This window comes from Piliocolobus tephrosceles, chromosome 16, assembly GCF_002776525.5.
Source record: "Piliocolobus tephrosceles isolate RC106 chromosome 16, ASM277652v3, whole genome shotgun sequence".
Taxonomy (NCBI): domain Eukaryota; kingdom Metazoa; phylum Chordata; class Mammalia; order Primates; family Cercopithecidae; genus Piliocolobus; species Piliocolobus tephrosceles.
In genome coordinates this window covers 9,195,084-9,209,151 of record NC_045449.1, presented here as the reverse complement: position 1 = coordinate 9,209,151, position 14,068 = coordinate 9,195,084, and the positions used below count along the sequence as shown (strand labels likewise).

Sequence of the window (14,068 nt, the reverse complement as noted above, 5' to 3'; positions counted from 1 at the left end):
CACCCTGCCCCCACCGGGCTCTCACCAGAGCGAGCTTCCTGTGGGCTCTGGGGCTTTTCTGTCGAGCTGTCATGGGGACCGACTGGCCCTCCCTGGCCAACCTGGTGGTCACCCGCATTCCACGACCTCAGGCTGACTCACACGGGCCCAGCTCCACATCTGGCCTCCATATGGGGCTGGCACTCGGGGAGAGGGGGGTCACATCTGGTGGGGGAAATCAGAGGATTCCCCAGGGGCCAGTGACCCCAGGGGTCAGCAAGCCTCCGAAACACCATGCCACGTGCTGCTGGCTGGTCTGTGTCCTGTCCCTGGACAGGGGGTCAATACTCGGGGGAGGTGGCCTCTCGCAGCCATCACAGCTGCCTCTGGGCCCACAGCATGGGCCCTGACCTTGGGGGACAGCCCCCAGGGTGCTCCCCTAACATCTGTGCCCACATCCAAGACATAGTAACTTCATCCTACAAAGGGGTGATAACCTGTCCAGCTTTCCGCACTTGAAGGGACTGAGCCTGAGCAGCAATCGCCATTGACTCCAAGGTCAAGAAAAGGAGAGAGGGTGCTACTGAAGGAGAGAGGGTGCTACTGAAGGGGAGAGGGTGCTACTGAAGGGGAGAGGGTGCTACTGAAGGGGAGAGTCCATCATTTGCTGTGAAGCCCCGTGTCCCTGAGGCTAGCTGGAGACAAGCGGTGGGAATGGTGAGACCCTCCCCACTTCCGCTCATTTGATTCCCAGCCTGAGCAACTGGACAAGGGCTGAGCCAGGACCGGGATCCATCCACCAGCCCCAGTCACCACCACCTGCCACGCTCTGACCCACATCAGCTCCACAGTGAGCCACGGTCATTCCCCCCACTGCCTCTTCTCCATGCCCGCCTCCATTCCAGCTAGGTCTCCCCATTCACCATCAGGGGTCTTCCTGGAAGCTTCCTCCAACACACAGCCATGCCCATCACCGATTCCACCTCTGCCGTCACCACCCACCACCACCACCATCCCTGCCACCATGCCCAGTGCCCGTGCTGCACCATCTTAGACATCCCCAGCACCACGGTGCCCGCTGCCACCTGTTTGCCCACAGAGATGTCTCCGTGGCCTCTCCTCCAAGGCTCCTCCAGAGTCAAGGGTCCCGTTGGGGTCCCAGTCCCTGAGTGTGCTAAAGGACTGCCGCGCCTGCCTCCGGGGTGTGGGACAGAAGCAAGGTCTCAGCCGTGGACTACCTAATCCTGCGCATGGTATTTTATCTTGTTGAGTCCCAGCGTTCCATTGACAGGAATGAAAATCCCTCCCTCGCAAGGTGTCTGTCTGTGGAGATTAAATAAGGATGAGCACCAAGGCTGTGATGTGCCCGGTCCGCGGCCCAGCAGCAGGAGGGAACGGTTGTTGGATAGGCAAGTCCTCTACGTGGTTTCCACTGGCTTGGGAGGTGCCGGGGCACACACAGGGTACACCGATGCAAATTAGAATTCTGCTCAGGTCCCCAGGCCCACTGCTTCCACGGACCCCCAAGAGAGCACACAAGCACATGCGTGCACAGTCACACACAGTCGCACAGTCTCACACAGTCAGAGTCACACAGTCACAGTCACAGTCACAAACACAATTACACACGCATAGTCACACACAATCTCTCTCACACACACACACACAGCTGAACAGACTCGGCTTCTCCCCACAGATGCCAACAGAACATCCTCCTTGAGTTGTATCCTCAGAAATCATCCTTGTGGGATGTCAGGCGGAATACTTGAGACGAATCGTCCTGTGAGAAGCATTTTGATTTTTCCATCTGGTGGTGCCAAAATGTCTTTCAACAAAAGGGGTGACTAATAAACATTTCTGGGAACGAATAACTTTTCCAAGAACTGGCAGAAGTGAGATGATCTCACCTTTCAGAATGGGAGCTCTCTGTCTTCCCCTCTTTCTGAGTCCCAGGGAGTAGGAAGAGGCCAGCGGCAGCATCCAGGCCACCTGAGGCAGGGGATGGGGGCATGGGTGGGAGCCCCTGCGTGTCCACGTGAGCCGGAGGGATCAGAGTGGCTTCGGTGCACGGATGCAACTGATGAGGCCAACACTGGCCTCTCTCCAGCCTCCCTGGGCCCCACACTGCACTGGGCCCCACAAACGGCACATACTCTTCTCCCGTTTCCCCGTGCTATGCCTGGCTTCTTACTTGGAGACATTCCTCCCTCCACCTGGGAGCCCTGCTCTGCCCAGTGAGCACTGGTTACTCAGGTTCCCTCCTCCAGGAAGCCTTCCCACCCTCACCCTCTCTAGAGAATGGGCCACACTGTGTGTGTGCCCACCTGACGCTGCAACCCGGCCACACCCCTCCTTCTGTGGCTCTTGTCTGTGTCGGTCTCCCCTCCTAGACTGTAAGCTCTCCGAGGGTCAAGACTGAGCCTCACACAGACCTACAAGCTCAGCACCCAGGACAGGATGGGGCCCATAACAGGCGCTCAATGAACGGGCGTGGAGGGGCGGCTGGGGGTGGAAACGGGTGTGCGAGGGGCCAGGACTTCTCGGGATGTGCATTGCTGTGACGGTGTATGTGTAATGGTGTGTGCATGTGTGTGACAGGGTACGCCTGTGTGATGCTGTGTTTGTGTGGTGATGTGTGTGTAGTGATGGGGTGTGTGCATGTGTGTGATAATGTGTGATGTGTGTAGTGTGAATGTGTGTGATATCTGTAATGTGTATGTGATTGTAGGCATGTGTGATGTGCGTGGAGTGTGCGTGTGATGTGTGTGGTGTAGTGTGTGAATGTGTGTGATGTGTGGTATGTGTAATGTGTATGATTGTACGCATGTGTGATGGTGTGTGTGGTAGTTATGCCTGTGTGATGAAGTGTGTGCCTGTGTGTGATGCTGTGTATATCTGATGTATATCGTGTGTATGTGTGCATGTGTGGTATGTGTGTTATGTGTGGCTGTGTGATAAAATCTGTGATGACGAATCTATTCGATGTGTGTGGGGTGTGTGTGCACGCATGTGTGGTACGTGTGCCTGTATGATACAGTGTGTGTGGGTGATGGTGTATCTGATGTATAGGGTGTATGTGTGCATGTGTGGTATGTGTGCCTGTGTGATAAAATGTGTATGTGATGGTGTATCTATTTGATGTGTGTGGTGTATGTGTGCATGTGTGTGGTACGTGTGCCTGTATGATTGTGTGATGGTGTGCATATCTGATGTGTGTGTGCACGTGTGTCTGTGTGATAGTGTGTGTGATGGTGTATCTCATGTGTGGGGTGTGTGATGGTGTGTTTGATGTGTGTGACTGTGATGTGTGACAGTATCTATGCATGCATGTGTGGTGTGTGTGCCTGATAGTGTGCATGCGTGCGGTGTGTGTGTGATAGTGTGTGTGCCTGTGATAGTTTATCTGTGTTTGATGTGTGGTGTGTGATGGTATGTATGTGTGCGTGTAGTGTGCGTATGCCTGTGTGATAAAGTACGTGTGGTGTATGATGTGTGTCTGGTGTGTGTGATGTGATTGTGTGTGCACGTATGTGTGGTGTGTATCTGTGTGATTGTGATGTATTTGATGTGTGTGGTGTGATGGTGTGTGCATGCGTGTGCCTGTGTGCATGCGTGTGTGGTGTGTGTGCCTGATTGTGCATGTGTGTGTGATAGTCTATGTATCTGTGTTTGATGTGTGTGGTGTGTGCCTGTGTGATAAAGTACGTGTGGTGTGTGTGATGGTGTGTATGCGTATGATGTGTGTGTGACTGTGATAGTCTGTGTATCTGTGATGTGTGTGGTGTGTGTGCCTGTGTGATAGTGTGTGTGTGATGGTGTGTGATGAGTGTGGTGTGTGTGGTATGTGTGCCTGTGAGTGGTGTGGACGGGAGCACACTGGTTGTGTGAGATGTGGAAGGTAGTGCAGACGGGAGGAGGTGAATGAGGATGGAACAGTGGCGCTTCCCACCAGGAGCACGGGGATGGGATAGGCGGAAGCGGGTGGAAGGGAGATGGGAAGGGAAGAGGAGGAGGCAGAGGGGCTCTGCCAAGGAAGCCTCTTGGCTTGGTGGGGTGTGAGGCGGGGCCGCGTGGGGCAGGGCTGGGATGCTTCAGTCCCCTGGCGGTGGTTTCTGGGACTGTGGTTTCAGGTGTGTGCTGTGTGACCACAGGGCAGGTGCCTCCAGCAGGGCCATGCTCCGCCTGTATCTGAGCTGCCCCACAGGATGCCAGCTGTGTGGTGGGCACGCACGCACCCACCCACTCCATTCACTCGCCACCACTCGCACCCATGCCACTCACTCGCCACCTCCTCGCAGAGGAAGGGTCCCTCCAAGGCTGGGCTTTCCTGAGAAGCTGGCAGGAATCACGAATACGCTTGAAAATAATAAAACCTGTCTTCTGGGAACACCTGCTCCCCACTCAGCCTCCCTGGCAGCTCTCCTTCAAGCATTTGCAAGAAGAGCCGGATCCCTAGAGGGCAACAGAGGACTGAGTGCCCCAGGAGAGGGCGGCCAGGTGACCTGAGACAGCCTCCCCACGGCCCCCGCCCCTTAGACACGGTGCCTGCTGTGGGCATGGGACACGGCCAGGGTCTCACTTAGAAGGATATCATGTGCCCTAGACTACACCTCCATGTGACAGATGAGGAAACCGAGGCCCCGGCAGCGAAGCTCCCTGTCCAGTCACACAGCAAAGTAGGAACCTGCGTCTCCAGAGCTCCCTTCGGTCCTGGGGTCCCTCCAATGTGAGTGGCATGGCAGGGCCTTGGCACTGAAGCCCCCCACCCCAAATCCCTTTGCTTTGTGCCTCCAAGCCCACCGGAACTGGGCTCTGGCTCACTGTGTGTGCCCGAGAGAACACGGGGCAGGGCCGGTGTCCCAAGCCCGCAGGCCCCTTCTCATCGGCCCCCACCGCCCCAACCTTCCACCCTCTGGCCGCTGCCCAGGTCCGCGGAGTCCCTGACCCACGCTCTTCAGCCACACAAGGGCAAGGCCTGGCCCGCGAGGCCTGGAGGAGGAAGGGGGTCCGGGGCTGCTGGCAGCCGGGCCTGCTCTTCACCCAGCAGGGGCAGCAAACCCGAAGTTCTAATTAGCGGTTTCTGGAACATCCAAGTGCCCTGGGTGAAGGAAACGTGTTTCCTAATTGGCCCCCTGCCGGGTGTCAGTCAGAGAGCGGGGATTACGCAGCCTCCGAGGGAGCCCCTGCCCAGCCCGCCCTGGCCCGCCCGGCCTGGCCTCCCCTGCTCTCTCATCCCCAGGCCAGCTCCCTCCTGCCCTCCCCCTGCTGGTCACCTTCTCCCTGGGCTGGCCCAAGTCTGTGTGGGAGGGACACCCCCTTACACACACCTTCTCAGGGGGGCCGGGACCCAACACATGACTCATGGGAGATTCTCCATAGAGGCCAGCAGAGCCCACTGGAGGCCTCGCCCCAGCCTCAGAGAAACCTGTGGGCCTGGCGTTGTCCTCAGGGCCCCCGCCAGCCCCTGTGGAGCCACTCACTCCTCTCTGACCAAGCACACTCCCCAAGGCCCTGTCCCCCAACTCTGCAGGGCTCCTCTGAGCCCTCCGCAGAAGCCCGTGCAATCCCTTTCCAGACACTGTTCTTGGCCTGCCTCCTGCCTGAACACACAGGCTGAGCTGGGAGTGGGGAAGACTCCCCAATTTTTTTTTTTTTTGAGACAGAGTCTCACTCTGTTGCTCAGGCTAGTGTGCAATGGCACAATCTCAGCTCACCGCACCCTCCGCCTCCCAGGTTCAAACAATTCTCCTACTTCAGCCTCCCTGGGATTACAGGTGCACATCACCACACCCAGCTAATTTTTTGTATTTTTAGGAGAGACGGGGTTTCACTATGTTTGCCAGACTGGTCTCGAACTCCTGACCTCGTGATCCGCACGCCTCAGCCTCCCGGAGTGTCCCCAACTTTTAAGTGACCACAAGAGTCCCAGGAACGGTCCTGGAACCAGAAACACCCCACCACTCCCAGGGCTGAGGAACGCCAGGGACAGTGTCAGTCTTGGCTGTGGAGTCACAGGCTTGGAGCGTGGTGAGGAGGACATGAAAGCTAGTGGTGCCAGAGCCCCAGCCCCTATCATCTCCCTGGGGGAATCCCACTGTGGCCCCCCTGCCCCCCCCCCCCCCCCCCGGCCATCTGCTCTTCCTCCAGCCTTGTCTTGCAGCAGAAATGTAGACAGCCGGGTGAGGCGCCTGGGCCGTGGGTGTCAGGGCAGGAGCCGGGTAACCACCATGAGGTCTAGAAAGGTAAGCACATGGGGCTGGCCCGCAGCTCTCTGCAGGAATTGTGATGGGAAGGAAAAGCTCAAGGAAGGCCTCTGTGGAAGGAGCGGGAGGCCGGGCCACTGCCTGGCTGGGTGACTGGGCAAGTCACCTCACCCAGCCAGGCCCATGTCACTGCCTATGACCTGAACCTGAAGTCCACCGTCCCTGCCACCTGCTTCACTGATAACCCATGAGGGAGTCGGGTGTCGGGCAAAGGGAAGGCTGAGTGAGGGAACAGAAGATCCGACGGCACCCTGAGGCTGTGCCCCACCCTTCCCCGACAAAGAGAGATGCCCCCCATTGCCCAGGGCTGCTACAACAGGGCAGGACGCAGGGAAGGCCTAAGGGGCTCCTTCGAGTCTATGAAAGGAGGGTGTCAGGCTCAGCAGACAGAGAGGGGCTGCCTGGAGAGAAGGGGTGAGGGGCCAGGAGAGCTCTGAGGGGCCAAAGTGCCCCCGGGAACATTGTTGGGGAGGCAGAATTCACTGGAAGAAACAAAGTCAGAGGACAAGAAAACCAGGTTGAGTCAAATAGAATCCGGTGGAACACAGGATCGGCTTTGGGCAGTTTTACAAGCCCCATTTTCATGATTTCACTTAAAATCATGAAAAACAGAGCAGAGGCTGTGAGTCCGTGCCTTCCTCCCTGCTCCTAGCTGCCTCTCCACAGTGTAGCTGCTGAAAGGGTTATTCAAGACTAAAACCAAACCAAACAGGCGATCCAAACAATCCATCCCCCAAGCAAGCCCACCTAATCTTCTCCCTTCCCCTCCTACTTCCTTGCTGAGGTTACCCCTAGGCCTTGTGCAGGGAAGGATGGGGAGAGGAGAAGCAGAGGGCTTTCCCTCTGCAACGCGTAACTCCTCTGGGTCCGCTGCTTTGCTAGGAGGACAGCACTGTGGTGCCCAGGTCCAAAGCCTAGGAAAGCTGCAAAAGCCTTGGGCCTCCTGCTCAAGTCCTCATCTCGTAGGAGGGCTGCCAAGGGGAATGGGGAGAGGCGTGCCCCCATGGCCCACCTCACAGTCCCCAGTGGCCACTGAAGACCCAGGGCTGGGAGGATGCAGTCCCTGCAGCTCAGGGGCCATATGTGCCCCTTTTTTTTTTTCTGAGATGGAGTCTCACTCTGTCACCCAGGAAGCCAGGCTGGAGTGCAGTGGTGTGATCTCAGCTCACTGCAACCTCTGCTTCCCAGGTTCAAGTGATTGTCCTGCCTCAGCCTCCTGAGTAGCTGAGATCACAGGTGCACGCCACCACACCCAGCTAATTTTTGTATTTTTTGTAGAGACGAGGTTTCACCATGTTGCCCAGGCTGGTCTCAAATACTCACCCCCTCAAGTGATCTGCCCACCTCGGCCTCCCAGAGTGCTGGGATTACAGGCGTGAGTCACCGCGCCCAGCCCTGAGCTCCTTTCAAAACAAGCCGGGGCCCCTACTTTCCGGGCGTGGAGACAGCACTTCCTTTAACTTAATGTAACTGCAAGTTTGATTTCTAAATCCAGGTTTGTTTTCCCGTGGGAGTCTGACGTTTCTGCACTGCCCTGGGATGTATACAGCTTAACGCGGCTTTTAGGAATTGACTGTGGACCCCTGGAGGGCCTTGAACGTCGATGCCCATGGCCTGGCAGCTTCTGAATTGATGCAGAATACGTGCCAGCTGCTCTTCTTCACCCTGTGGGAGGCCAGAAGGCCTGTGGGGAGTGGGGCTGCATTACTGGGGTCTTACCCTGGCTTCAGTGTGTGTGTTGGGAGTGTGCGTAGGAACACTCACACACACACACACGATAAATGAGAACATTTTAGAAGTTCTCCAGATTCCTTTGGATACCTTTGGGCCTCGTCATTTATTTCACTATGCTAAAAGGTCCTGACCACTGTCCTTATTAAAGAAGAAAGCCTTGTTTTCAAGCAGCTGGCCCAGTTAGGATCTCCATGAGGCCTGAGTCCCAGGGCAGGGCCACCGGACCCTCACAGGGTCAGAGAAGGGACGGAGCTCAGATTCTGGACGGTGAGGCCCCCTCCACAGGTGGCCTTCGCTTCTCACCCCACTTCCTCCACCGCCATTTCGTCCTTCCTCCCCCTTCCCCACCAGCTTCCTTTGGATGCAGAGATCACTCTTTGCTGGGAGCCTGTTAGGCACCTGTGCTGTGTCCTCCCAGTATACACTCAGCAAATGGCATCATCTCCATCTTACGGATGAGGAAACTGAGGCTCAGGTAAGCAATGGGACTCATCCCAGATCCCCTGAGCAGCATATGATTAGGACAGTCTTGGGAAGCTGAGCAGAACAAAGAGGTCGTTCCGCCTTCCCAGAGGCGGCCAGGAGGTGCTGGGGCTGGCAGGGCCACTGAGGGGATGGGGGCTGCACCTCCTGGGGCCAGCTACAGATGGGACAGGAAAGATGGGCTATGTCCAGCTGGAGTGAAGAGGAGGACGGAGGGAGGCGGGCAGATATGGACTACTGTGGGCCCAGAAGAGGGTGACCAGCCCCAGGCTCACTCCCTGGCCCACCAGGTCAAGGAGAGGCCCCATGCTAGAAAGAACCACGCCTGGATTCAGGAGCCCTGGGCCTGGGGCTCCTTCCTGGCCTATGGTGTGGGGGGGCCTCAGCCACTCACATGGATGCCCTGGCTGTACACAGGGGCCTTGCCAGTGCTCAGCTGGACAATACTTTCGGGGTTTCTGTTTGCGTCCCCCATTCTGAAGAGCCCCCGCCACCAGCCCCAGCTCTTTACACACACCTGCCTGCTGGCCATGGCGGGGCCCTCCTCCTGCAGGCTCCCAGACCGTCTCCGCCCTCCACAACCACCGTGAGGGCAAGCAGACAGGACACACCCTTCCTGGGAAGGGAGCCTGAGGTCACAGGTGACAAGCAATCTCTGCAGGTGGCCCCCAGGACTCTCTGCCCCGTAGGTCCGGGCACTGGAACTTCCGGTGCATGGGAATGAGGGGTGAGCCGTTTACAGCGCAGACTTCCGGCCCCGCTACAGCCTGGCGGAACATTTGAAATGCACCGGGGAGCTCCCAGCCCCTGTCTGATGCCCAGAGAGCTTCCCTTTGAGCAATGTGGACTCGGTTCAAATCCCCACAGTACCATACAGACACAGAAGACCAGAGAGGTACAGCCACTGATCTGTGGCCACACAGCCCATCAGGGGCAGAGTCAAGGCCAGAGGCCAGCCTGTCCCAGGCTCAGGGGGGTGAAGGGGAGAAACCAGGCCGCTGGGCTCCTCACGCCCCCTGTCTCTGAGGGCCAAGGAGGAAAAGATGAGAAATTCCCAGGATGAGAAATTCCCAGGCATGGGATCCGTCCAGCTAGTTCCCATCAGTCCCAGGGTCTCCACGACCAACACCCACCGGAAGCCAGCTGCACCCCAGCCCCAGTGCCTCGCTGGTCACGTGGCCCCCTCCATCCTCCCCACACAAGGGGACTCTCACTCACCATAGTCCTTCTTGCAGTACTTTTTCATGTTAATCTTCAGCTTCCCCTTGGAGGCCTTGCAGTAGGAATCGCAGTCTGCAGTGGGGTGGGGGGAGCACAGACAAAAACTAATTAGGCTGGCGATGAATAGGCTGGCGGGCAGAGTAGGAGGCCGCCTCCCTAAATAGCCAGAGGCCTGTGATCCCCATGGGCCAGACCAGGCGGGCAGGCGGCCATTCAGGGCAGGACTGGGCTTCTAAAGAGGCCTGAGGGACAAAGGGCCCCCATCTGACCCACCTACCCCCTCCCTGGCCTGACGAATCCTTTAGCCACCGCCTGCAGCCGCCCTGGCCTCCGTGAGAGTCTCGGGGGGCTCCTGCCACCCAGGGCTTCTGAGCACCACACAGAATCTCCCTATTCTTAAGACGCAACTGGAGCCTGATTAAAGCCGATAGAGGCCTCATTGTCACCCCGCGCCCCGGGTCTGTGTCAGGCGCTGGCTTTCATGGCGCAGAGCCTCTGGCTGGGGTCAGGTCTCAACAAAAGAGGTCACGGGGGAAATTAGCAGCCCATGAAGCATTAGAAAACCCCTTTGGTGTCCACTCTACTGGAGTGTGCAAATAAAATGCCTGACGAAGACGAGTTCAGTTCTAATGGGCCCTACTGCTGAGAGGCAGGGCTGCTGGGCCTGCGTCCACTGGGTATCACTGGACAATTCCAGGGCCCAGCCGAGAGCCAAGCAGGATGTGCGGGGCACCAGGGCCTGCCAGCCCTTGGGCCTGTGTCAACCCCCAAATGCAACTTCCTCACTTCAGCCCAACCATGGCCTTTCCCTGCCAGCCATCGCTGTTCTTTGAACAAGGAGACACAATTCCTTCGCTAAGTGTGTGTGTGTGTGTGTGTGACAGCTTCACGTGACGGCACAGCCCATCGCAGAGGCCCAGCAAATCTCCCCCGGTCTGCCCTGCCCCCAGCACTCAGCAGGCAGGATCTCATTCACTTCTCACAACCCTTCTTTGATGTTGTAGGTACCATTCCCATTCTGCAGACGAGAAAACTGAGGCTCGAAGAGGGTAAGCCGCCTGCCCAGTGCACGCCGGGTAGCTACCATCAAGGCTGGCCTGAGATGCCAAGATCCCTGCATTCTTGGTTAGGCAATACTCTGACCGATTCCCCCTCCGTGTGAGCAGAGGTGAGCTCAGAGCCAGGGATGAGGAATGCCCTGTATTTTAGCAATTCCCAGACTGCCGAGGGGAAGACCAGCCAGGCTGGCCTTCGGGAAGGAGTGGGGAGCTGCAGGGGGCCCAGGCTGTTCTAGAAGCAGTGGTGGCATGGGTTGGTAGAAGTCGGCTGGGTGTGTGTCCCGGTGAGGGGTTAGGAAAAGAGGATCAGGTGTGGAAAGAGTCAACATACACGTGCACACACATGGGCGGCTGCTCCAGGGGTAGGTGGCAGCCTCTGTCCCGCAGAGGGGAAACCAAGGTCAAGGTAGGCGAGGAGTGATTTGTGTGGGAGCACAAGGGGAAGCGCAAGCAGGAAAGCAGAGGCGTCCTGGTGCCGCCTGCACCCCAATCCAGAGCTGAGATCTGCAGGGAATGTTCAGGGTGCCTCTCCAGGGCTGGCCTCTGGCGGCTGCTGCCTCCATCAAGGTCCTGGGATGTATTGACTGATGCCTCAATGAAGATCAACGCAGCTCCATCCCACTACCTTGGGGGCCATGGGTGTGGTAGCCTCCCACTGCTTCCTGTGCCAGACTCTTGGGGCCCCCAGTTAGGAACCAGTCTGGGGAAATGGGAGAAAAACAGCCCTGCTTCCTGCTGCCTATGATCTGAGCCCTCGGAGCCCCTTCATGACACCCCGGCTCCACGACGCTAGTGGCCACAGTACCCATCCCTTCTGCCATCTGGATGGCTGCTTGGTTGCTGGAGTAGGGATTTCTTGAGGTGCAGGGACTGGGCTGTCCAGAAAGAGTGGCCCTCACTCTACTGTGGCCAAGCCTGAGAGGTTGGATGAAAGTGAGGCAGCCCAAACACGCAAGTCAACGGCGCCATCAGCACCACCGGCACCGCGGCCGTGCTTCCCTGTGGGGAACAGCTGCTCTGGGCCGCATCTTTGCCAGCTCAGGGACAGATGACGCTCACAATAAAGCCACTGCTGGGGCTGAACCCAGGTTGTGCGTAAGTCCTGGCGATTCTACGTGAGCTGGCTGAAATCCCTTCCTGCTTTCTCCACTTAGGGAAGCGCATTGGAATGCAAGCGGTGCGGAGTGACGTTCTCGCAGGGGCGGCCTTGAATCCATTCTCCTTGCCTTCTTGTTGATTTTTTTTTATTATTATTTTTACAAAAGCCATCATCCCACACCACCGCTTTCATTTCCAGTCAGGAGGAAATCCCTTTCACCTGCCTCCTCGCCATGGGCCAAGGTGCACCCCTTCAACTCAGCCTTGTAGATAGCACAGGCTGGCGCAGCGAGGGGGCCTTTGAGCACGTCAGCTCTTCCAAGCTTCAGGGATGCTTTGAGGGAGGGACTGCAGTGCCTGGCTTAGAACTGAGAGCTCAGAAAGGTTCCAGAGCAGGCTGCCAAAGGTAAGCTCCGCCCCAGAGGGGCAGCAGGGAGGCAGATGAGTCCTGGGACAGCCTGCTCCTGTCCCTTCGGCGTCACTGTCCCAGCCTAGAAACCTCTACAGCTCTTCTCCCCAGAGCCAAGTGTCTACCTGGGACAGAGACTGCCCTAGAATGTGTGGCATCCATCACTGCCTAATTAGATCGCACTCCCAGGCCCTGCTTGACAAATCACAGTCATCACCCATGAATATCCAGTGTGTACCTCACTAATGGCAGCTACTCCCACGATACTAATGAGGCGCTGGGCACTGTTCTCACGGTTGATGAACTCGTCTTGGCCCTTCAATCAGGCCCCATTTTATAGATGAGAATCTAAGGCACAGAGATATTGGTGACTCACCAGGTCAAGGTCGTGTGCCCAGTGAGGCAGCCTGGCGGCCGAGCCCCTGCTCTTAACCTCCTGCTCCCAGTCCTGGCTATGCAGTGGCATCACGATGCCTGGGTCCCGCTCCCAGGACTTTCTGATTTCTTTGGTTTAGGGAGTGGCCTGAGTGTCTGAATTTTTAATGTTCCCCAGATGGTTCTAAAGCACAGCCAGGGTTAGAACCACAGTCTGAACCAATTGCGAGAGATGGGAACAGTCTCTGCATCCATGATTAGCACTGAGCACCCAGTGTGGCAGAGGAAAGATCCAGATAAGGTGGCTGCTGAGTCAAACTGGACAGTGCTCAGAGAGAACCTCAGGCTGCTTGCCCTTACAGAAAATGACATCAGCCTCTGAGCATTTGGAGTTGCATTTGCTTTTTTTTTTTTTTTTTTGGTGTCTTTCCTTTTTGTCAGCTGGAAATTCTTGTCAGATCAGTGTGCTTGTTGCAAAATGTCCCCTATGCCCTTCGGATTTGCTAGGAAAACAAAGACCAAGCTTGCTAGAACTCTATGTAAAATACAGGTAACTAGGCTTGGAAGGAGAGGCTGAAACATTCTCCCTTGGGTAAAGTGAATAACCTTCAGAACATGGACACTGTGACAGCTATTTGGCTGCTTGTGGACTCTTTGTTTAGGTTGTATTTCAGATAGCTGAGGTCACTGGACAGTGGCCCCCGAACAAGGAAAATGTTACTGTACGTTCTCTCTTTATGGTACACACAAAGCTACAGAGAGTGCTTCAAGACGGACCAACCACAGCTTTAAAATGCAGCTTTGACTCCTTCTTCAAACTGGCATCTACTTGGCAGCCTCTCGTGTAGCTCCTCGTTTTGTTCCAAAATAGCCATCAAGACAATGAGAAAACCTGAACATTCACACTAGTGCCAAAAACGAAACTGATGATGACCCAACACTGGGATCTGGGAGCAATCTCTAGTAATTAAAGGCAGATGGTGGTGGAATAAGCAAAACCTGTTCAGGTTTTACCTCAGGACACGGCTCTTTGTCTGATGAGCAGAAAGGTCCTGAAAAAAGGGAGGACAGAGTGACAAGGACCAGAGAACAAATAAGCAGGAAATAAGTGGGGGCAGTGGGGACGATCCCTCCTCCAGGGACGGGAAGTTTCAGAACTGGTGGGGACCAGAAGGACGTATTAAAGCAAAATTTTCACCTTGTTTTCTTTTCTTTTTTTTTTTTTTTTGAGATGGAGTCACACCCTGTCATCCAGGCTGGAGTGCAATGGCATGATCTCGGCTCACTGCAACCTTCGCCTCCTGGATTCAAGCGATTCTCCTGCCCCAGCCTCCCAAGTAGCTAGTACTACAGGCACACGCCAGCTCGTCCACCTAATTTTTTGTATCTTTAGTACAGACAGGGTTTCACCAAGTTGGCCAGGCTGGTCTCGAACTCCTGACCTCATG

General features: G+C 56.4%; 1 protein-coding gene across 1 annotated transcript in view; it reads right to left on the bottom strand.

Annotated features, from left to right (window-relative positions):
- NTN1 (netrin 1) overlaps nt 1–14,068 on the bottom strand; it is a 227,817-nt gene that overhangs the window by 9,510 nt on the left and 204,239 nt on the right. The window contains exon 6 of the mRNA XM_023190889.3: nt 9,678–9,752. Within this exon, the coding sequence (XP_023046657.1) occupies nt 9,678–9,752 (75 nt within the window). The remainder of the gene's footprint in view (nt 1–9,677; nt 9,753–14,068) is intronic.